This window comes from Gadus macrocephalus, chromosome 1 (genome assembly GCF_031168955.1).
Source record: "Gadus macrocephalus chromosome 1, ASM3116895v1".
Lineage (NCBI taxonomy): Eukaryota > Metazoa > Chordata > Actinopteri > Gadiformes > Gadidae > Gadus > Gadus macrocephalus.
This window is the reverse complement of record NC_082382.1, coordinates 11,186,259-11,194,334: the sequence shown is the minus strand read 5'-3', so window position 1 is coordinate 11,194,334 and position 8,076 is coordinate 11,186,259. Positions and strand designations below refer to the sequence as shown.

The window sequence follows — 8,076 nt, the reverse complement described above, 5'->3', positions numbered from 1 at the left end:
TGTGGGTGGGAGGGGTTGTGTCGGGGGGTTTGTAGGTCTGTCTCATGCCTTCGTTGTTTTTGTTATAAACGAATAAAAATGTGATAAAAAAAAAAAAGATATAGCATGCATTACACTAAGAAAAAATACCTAATATTTATGGTTAAATAAATCTCCAGTCCTCCTTGGAATGAAATCTGATGACTGATGGATGTTAACAACACAAAGAGATGACCAGCAGCCGAGGCAAATACAAAACAAAGACCAACGATATCAAATTCTTATCTTTATTGACCATCTCTGGATACAAATTGTTATAGGGCACCATAGAAATATAGACTTGTACATTTATAGACAGTGTACATTTAAAAGAATGATCCCATCCCGTTGATCTTTAACAGTATATAAATGGATGATGGATGAAGTCAGTATGGAAAAAGGGGCATGGATATCGTCCAACAAGATGGGACTATTTTACTCTGATATGAAATGGCCATAGCCTGTATGGAAATGGAGACGGTGAGGCGGACACGTTTCGGCAGCAGTCTACACAACAATGAAGCGTGCCCACAGCCGTCGTCGAAAGAAAATAACAAAAACACCAACATTTGTCCATGAAAATCGGAACCAACTTTTTCAGTGCACCAGAAGATTTATTTTAAACGGATAAAACACACCTAGAGTCTACCACAGTCGGGTGACAGGCCTCCCTGACGTCACTTATTATTTTTTTCATAAAAAAAAAAAAAAAAAGAAAAACCACCCTCTTTGCAGGTTCTGTCTACCAACAGGCTGACAGCGGTCGAACGCACACAATCACATACTAGGCCGCCGTCAAACAATAACTCATTACAGTCGGCTTTAAAGAAAGACAAAAAATACACTCTCACACTCAACACACAAACACATATTTCGTAATAAAGACATCGTTCAGACTCTTGTCAGAAGTTGCAAACCAGTTGGATGCAAGTAAATGGTAAAAGACAGACATTGTGTGAGGTATGAAATTCCAGGCTTCGTAAGGCCTTGCAGTTTTCCGGGTTTTTGTAACTGAGGTTGTAGCAGCTTAAGTTTTGTGGAAAAAAACCCAGTTAAAATGTACGGTGACCAAGAGTTCCCTGACACAAGTACACAAACAAACAAACATTGTTTTTTTTCCTGTAGCAGACTGCCTAAAACACATCCTCATAGACCAAGTAAAAGTAATTCCCTTTGCCTCACCGGGCTATGACAACCACTCAACTAGAAAGGAACTAATGTGTGAGCGCCAAGAGGAATGAAACTCAAGGTCCGACAGTAGTTCTGCTATGCTCTTGTGTTTACAATCAAGCTCCTTGTTAGCACGACTAGCGCTTGCCCTTGCATTGGACTGCGTGGGCATGTCAGCGTAAACCCAAAGACTGATGCAGATGGTGACGGTCAGAAAGCTCCCTGAACAAAGATTCTACGACTTGAAAAATATTAACCCCGCGGCTCTGACCTGTAAGTTGTCGAGAGCGAGAGAATGAAACTATGAAAATGGTATCCTGATTTCCCAACGATAAACTTGACATCTTTCCGGTCGACGGAGGACAACGTGAGGGACTTTCACATACAGAGCTGTAACTACAGTGCAGTGGAACTACAAAATAAACCAATGTATTCCTGCAAGGAAGGCTATGGGGGGGGCGGAGGGACGATCGACCAAAGAAATGATGAGGTTGGACAGTTACACAGATTACTTGTGGATTATAGCATCTACAACGAACAAGGTACTTTACCCAGTCTCATTCTAAAAAAACTGACGCGCGACTCCTCCATTCATAATAGGATGCAGAGGACAGGTTGACCATTTAACACACGACAAAAGCAACAAAAAACAGCAAGTATAGGTAAAATTCACCTTTGTCCAGTACAAAAACAGAAAGTAAGCCTACATGCCCTTCCATCTCAGATGTGGGTACAAGTGTCAATATTACAACATTAAGCAGAGAACATGTCCTACTAACCTACCTTGGAGGGGTGGGGGTTTGGGGGAGGGGGGGGGGGGGTTTGGAAACAGAAGAAAGGTCCAGACTCCCGGGAGCTTTACTTTTGTCCAGTATAAAAGACTTGCGGCAACATGACATACAAGAGTTAAAAGGACCGTTACCTCTTTGATATAGGTTTACATATCGAGAAAAGTCCATTGTTGATCCAGTGCTGATGCATTAAGAGATTTCTGATGAACCGTGTTACCCTTCCCGTTGGCTGGAAGGCCCTTGTCGCAAACATGGTGGTCGTGGTGGTGGCACTGGTGTTGGAGATGCTATCCCAGCGCTGGTGTAACAGCAAGTCAGCACGTCGAGTGAGGTAGCATGGGACGAGTTACTGATCTTCCTCCTCCTCCTCCTCCTCTTCCTCAGATGACTCTTGGGAAGGTTTGTCTTCTTTCTCCTGTTGTGGGAAAGAAAAAAAGAAAAATTATTGTGTGATTATGTGATATGTGATTATTGCAAAAAGACGATATCAAAGAAGCCGAATGTGAAAGTTGCCAGTGGACTGAGCAATAGAAAACATAAACGGCTTTATGACGGGCTAGCTGATGAGTCACCCTCTAAAATACTTTGACTGAACTTTTCACTTGAAGGAATTCCGAGTGTCACCATAGAGCAGAAGTGTGTTATTGATTGTGTGATGATGCACACTCACAGGAATGGTGAGACATCTGTAATGTGTGGTGAATCATAGCACGGGTGGGTCACAAGTTAACTCCACATCCTCCTTATACAGTACCCTCCGCCCCCCACCCCTGAGATGTTCATTCATAAAAACTGAGAGGCCCGTTAACAAAAAAAATAAAAATAACCGGGGAAGTCTGGGTCACTCTCGTGACTAATACAACCCAGGAGGACGGACGGATGGGCGGACACACACACACACACACACACACACACACACACACACACACACACACACACACACACACACACACACACACACACACACACACACACACACACACACACACACACACACACACACACACACACACACACACACACACACACCTCTTTGTAGGAGTGCGTTACCCTTACACTTAGGGAATTTTATGCATTTTTACTACAATCACAAATGAGCAATATCAATATGCACATATTAATTTCTGATATATTGAAGTCAAGTTGAATGCTGTCAATATATCCAAATGAGGAAAATGTGATTTTTATCACTTAAATATTGCCCTTCTATCTCACTACCTCGTCCATCGAAAGTGTTGGACGGAGATCAAGTTACGACATGCCAATATTTTTTTGAAAGAAAAATAAAAGGTGTGCCATCCTACCTCCTTCCTGGGCCGTCCTCTACGTTTGGCACCTGCAGTTGCGGTTGCGGTTGCAGCTGCTGCTGGAGCCTTCTGCGCAAACAAAATAAATACCAAGTTAGACATCTTGGAGGCGGGAGGGGGTGGGGGGGAGAAGCCAAATCTTCAAACCTGATACCAGACGATGCACGTCCACTGAAAAGTTTCCTTTTCTGGTTCTGACTACAAAAAGCTAATTTTTTTTGTGAACCTTCAATAAAAAAAAGGTAAATAATCTTAACGCTAATCCTTCCACTGCCTGCAGGTGGCGGTAGCGCCGCTGCTATGAGACAGATGGAAAAAGGGCAGCGAGTTCATTGGCCATTATCTGGAAGGCCGACAGGAACTGCACACAGGGCACTCCAGTTCGCTGGCCACCTGGTCTTAGGCTCAGAGACAGCTGGTGCAACTGAGCGAGACACAAACCACCCTCGATTAGAAGCTCATGTGTGCAGAGTAAAAAATAAAAATAAAGTTTAATAATGTAACATAAAATAATAATAAAAACAAATCATAATTAAAACAAATATTAAACCCAATATAGACATGATATACACAAGCAGCCAGAGGGATGATTACGACAGTAAAAGGGCTGTCCACATCTCGTCCCTATATCAGCGTGGATCTCAGCCCCCGGTCCCCAGCTCCCTCTCCCTGAGCATATCAGACATGGTGGGAGCATGTGGGGGGGGGGGGGGGGGGTATGGGGGAGAAATCAGCTTGTTGCTACGGCAACGGCCAGCCGAGAAGAACAAGGGTTGTAAGCCGTGTGTGTGTGTGTGTGTGTGTGTGTGTGTGTGTGTGTGTGTGTGTGTGTGTGTGTGTGTGTGTGTGTGTGTGTGTGTGTGTGTGGGGTATGACAGGGTTGTTGGTGAGCCCAACATCAGCTCAGAGGACGGACGGACGGGCTCTTGTGGCCTCATGCACCTGCAGCTACACGCCGACGCTACACCCCGACAGGAAGCCGTGCAGCGAACCGCCGCAGGGGGCGGGAGCATCTTTATCGTAGATAGAGAACAATAATAATAATAATAAAGAGAAGGGAGGGCTGCTCCACCGAGGTCTGTGTGAGTGCGGCCGCAGCCATCGCGTTGTTTCGACACTCTTGAGGGGGAAGCGGCTCTGGGGTGCAGTTGGGCTCCACTTCGTCACAAAGGGCGACAGCACATCCTCGCGAGAGAGGGACAGGGGGTTTTCGTGTGCGCTACCGTTACTGTACAGAGGAAACGCACATGCACCGCAAACGGGATGAGGGAGAGGCCGGGGGGGGGGCAGGTGGCGCTGGTCTGGCGGTTGGTGTGCTTAACATGAGGAAACGCTGGTGGGGCCCGAGGTCCCCTTGCTGAGGGGCGCCCTCCACACACACACACACGCGTGTTTACAGTTTGTGTTTCTTGTCATTACGCACGAGGACATTAAAGCCACGATGTAGAAACACGCACGGCGGGTGTTGACTTACTTTGCCCTTGGTGGCCGTCTTGTTTTTGCTGCCCTTCGGCCGGCCCCTGGGTCTCTTTGGTGTTGGGGAGCCACTGGGTTCCTGAAGAAGGGAGGGACGGACACACACACACACACACACACACACACACACACACACACACACACACACACACACACACACACACACACACACACACACACACACACACACACACACACACACACACACACACACACACACACACACACACACCTTGTTGTATATTCCTGCGAGTGTTTGTCACCGTGCAACTGTTGACATAGCAACCATGCAATTCAATGCTTAAACTGACTACGCTGAGTGACAGCCACCTAAGCCAGTCATTAGGACTTATACTCCCCTACGTCCTCTTGTGAAATGAAAACTTGTAGGGTTAACACAGGTTCAATGGATTCAAATTACACATTACCCATAAGTGTGGTGGACCCTCCAAATTGTTTCATCCTAAATAAACCCCAACTGAAGCAAATCCAAAGTGAAAGGACTAGGGTGGAAACGTCTACAACATACACAGCAACCCCCCAATTACACAGAGTTCATCTTTGAGAACAGATTTTCAGAAATGGAATACATTTAAATGCACTGCCTCTACTTACGTCAGACGTTTTCACCTGCGGCTGTTTGCGGGGTCTTCCACGCCCCCTTTTCTCTGTTGCCTCCTTTTCTTTCGTCGAGACTGTCCCCTTGTCACTCATTGTTGCTGCTTTTTCGACCTAGAGAAATCGATTATTATTATCAAATTGATCAATTATATCAGACTAGGCCTGGCCACCATATAGCACAGCATGCACACCGCCGTGCTCAAAACATAATGCCGAGGAGGATTGCGCCGGTAAAACGTTTAACTCAATAATCCGTGCTTATTTCGAGGGACTATTTATACATGTCTCATCGGCACTCGATTACACAGCCCATGGGCCAAGACAAATGGGATTCGCACCAACAGCCCGGTACGGTATTGCAATGGAGGCTGCGCACACTTGCCAAACATTTAAACGTAAAAAAGCTTTTGAGGCCTTGTTTGTTATTGTGGTCAATGGTCGGGCCTACAGGAAGAAATACAACTACTTCTACACTGTATCTGCAGGCATAGCCCCTGTGCGATCCCCACCACGGATATACAATAGCTCCGCTATGCTCTCCGTGAACCAACCCTGCCTTTAGACATGCACTCTCTGCTCCCCGTGTCTGGCGATCAGTCGTCAGATAAACAGTTCGGGTTCGGTTACTTCATTGCGGAAGATCGAGCGTAATATATACATATATATAACGTTACATATATATAAACCCAGCATGTAAATACAAAGCGTGAGCTCCCACCAGTCTACCGTCTGATGCGTTTAATCCTGCCGGCCAAGAGGCTTCTGCAGCGTATACTCTTCCCCTGATGCATTTCGGCTCTTACCTTATCCTTCGATTTCAGGTTTTGTTCAATTAAAACGAAATATTCTCATGAATCTTGACTGGCTAAACCCGGTTAAAACCCCTCTGGTGTCTGTAGGATACGGCTTGATTCGTCAGACCGCGTATCTCCCGCCCCTTTTAAATCCCGGTTTATAGAGCCTTGAAAAAAAATCTGTTGTGAATGAGAAAGGAAGTGAGCAGATTTTTTAAAGAAATTGTTTTGAATTACCGGCGAGGTGGACTGCTGCAAAAATAACCCACGGTGATCTATAAATAGTACGTGTGTCTTGTCCACAGAAGATAAGCAAAAGGCGCCAGTCTGGAGTTTTAGCGCAATTTAAAGAACCGCCCTCATGGGAGCGCAGCACCGGAGGGCGGGGATATGATAAACGGGCCACCAACGTGTGGTCCAGCCCCTTCCATCTTTTTGTGCATAATTTGTCAGAATGGTCTTTAGGCTATAATCCTTAACGTTTGATTTAGATGTAGGCCTACTTTTTGCCTAGCCTAAATCTTAAATATACATAAAACTTAAACATATCTATTATTAATACATGTTATCAGGATGTTTTTATCGCCTGTTCAATATATTCGGCCACTTGATGATTTATTTTGGTTTATAATTTGGATGTTTTTTAGGCCTATGAAGGGTTTTCGGGATCCTCTCATGGTCAACAATGGAATGAATCAAGATGTTTCAGTACTGATACATTGTACATCAAATCGACTAGTTGTTTATGTAAGAAAAACCCTATTGAGTGAGCTGAGATGTTGAACCAGCAGGCATGTTTTCTTTAGTCCTCATCAGGCTGGGCTCATTAGAATCCAAATGGCCGGCGAGGACCCGGCCAGACGACTATGCATGTGAAATAGATAAACATCTGTCTGCTGCGGGGCTGAGCTGCATAGAAAGGGGACTGCATGGAAATGCTCTGAGGTGTGAGAACCTCCACCCCCCCGCTGGGCTCCTCCCGCGGAGTTGTTTTGCTCCTACACCTACCGGCCGTTAGGATGTAAATGAGCCCCTCATCTGGAGGGGATGAAACCTCTCTCACCCTTTCTGAGATGTGGTGTCCATAACGGCCTTTAACTGCTCTTCCTATGCATTCCACCTCCCAACAGCCATAAACCGCCTCAACCAGCACAGAGAAACGACCTTTATATAGAGACAGAGACAGAGATAGAAAGCTAAGATATATATATGTAAATATATTTAGAAGTTTATGTATATATTTTTATATATGTGTGTTTGTGTATGAGTATGTATGTATATATATAATGTGTATTTCTACATTTATATATATATATATATATATATATATATATATATATATATATATATATATATATATATATACATAAATATGTACATAAGCCATAATTTGTGGTGAGTACATTCGGTCAGCCATGCATATATGTTTAAATGATCAGCAAGGGACGATTGAATTTGAAATGAACTGACAAGAGAGAGCTTTCCCTCAATAAGTCCAATGTTCGGCATGTGCTCGCCCTCTACCCCCCCCCCCCCCCCCCCTCACACACACACACACACACACACACACACACACACACGACCCTCATATCCCTCACTCTTTTCACTTCCTTCCTCTCCCCCCCCCGCCGCCCTCACTCCTCCACACCCCCATACTGCCTCAGCCCCCATCCCCGCTGCCCTCCAACATGTCCGCCGTGCTCTGCCCTATCGACGGGGCCGAAGAGACCGGGTGATGAACCAGAGGTACTACCCATGGTGAGTGTGTGTGTGTGTGTGTGTGTGTGTGTGTGTGTGTGTGTGTGTGTGTGTGTGTGTGTGTGTGTGTGTTGTCTTTGGATAACCACTGGCACCGCCTGCAGACCAGCAGTGGGACTTTCAGCTAATCTGTGAAATTAC

The 8,076-nt window shown here is 45.4% G+C and overlaps 1 protein-coding gene across 4 annotated transcripts; it reads right to left on the bottom strand.

Annotated features, from left to right (window-relative positions):
• Window positions 1-252: 252 nt before the first annotated feature.
• LOC132468934 (high mobility group protein HMG-I/HMG-Y-like) lies at window positions 253-6,566 on the bottom strand. 4 transcript variants are annotated; one of them, XM_060066891.1, is made up of 5 exons: window positions 6,415-6,566; window positions 5,378-5,494; window positions 4,761-4,841; window positions 3,284-3,355; window positions 253-2,394 (listed from the first exon to the last, which is right to left on the bottom strand). In XM_060066891.1, the coding sequence occupies exons 2-5, from the start codon at window positions 5,474-5,476 to the stop codon at window positions 2,326-2,328; spliced, it is 321 nt and encodes a 106-aa protein (XP_059922874.1). In that variant the 5' UTR covers window positions 5,477-5,494; window positions 6,415-6,566; the 3' UTR covers window positions 253-2,325. The 4 variants fall into 4 exon arrangements, with proteins under 4 accessions (XP_059922874.1, XP_059922792.1, XP_059922969.1 ...); XM_060066809.1 differs by lacking the exon at window positions 6,415-6,566 and adding an exon at window positions 6,187-6,374; XM_060066986.1 differs by lacking the exon at window positions 6,415-6,566 and adding an exon at window positions 6,110-6,134.
• Between the last annotated feature and the right edge of the window lie 1,510 nt (window positions 6,567-8,076).

What these genes read in the sequence shown, in the direction of transcription:
- LOC132468934 (XM_060066891.1), bottom strand. Translation starts at nt 5,476, where the DNA reads ATGAGTGACAAGGGGACAGTCTCGACGAAAGAAAAGGAGGCAACAGAG. An exon ending in AGACGGCCACCAAGGGCAAA is followed by an intron (nt 3,356 to 4,760) that starts GTAAGTCAACAC and finishes TTGTTTGCGCAG; the next exon opens with AAGGCTCCAGCAGCAGCTGC. An exon ending in GAGGACGGCCCAGGAAGGAG is followed by an intron (nt 2,395 to 3,283) that starts GTAGGATGGCAC and finishes TTCCCACAACAG; the next exon opens with GAGAAAGAAGACAAACCTTC.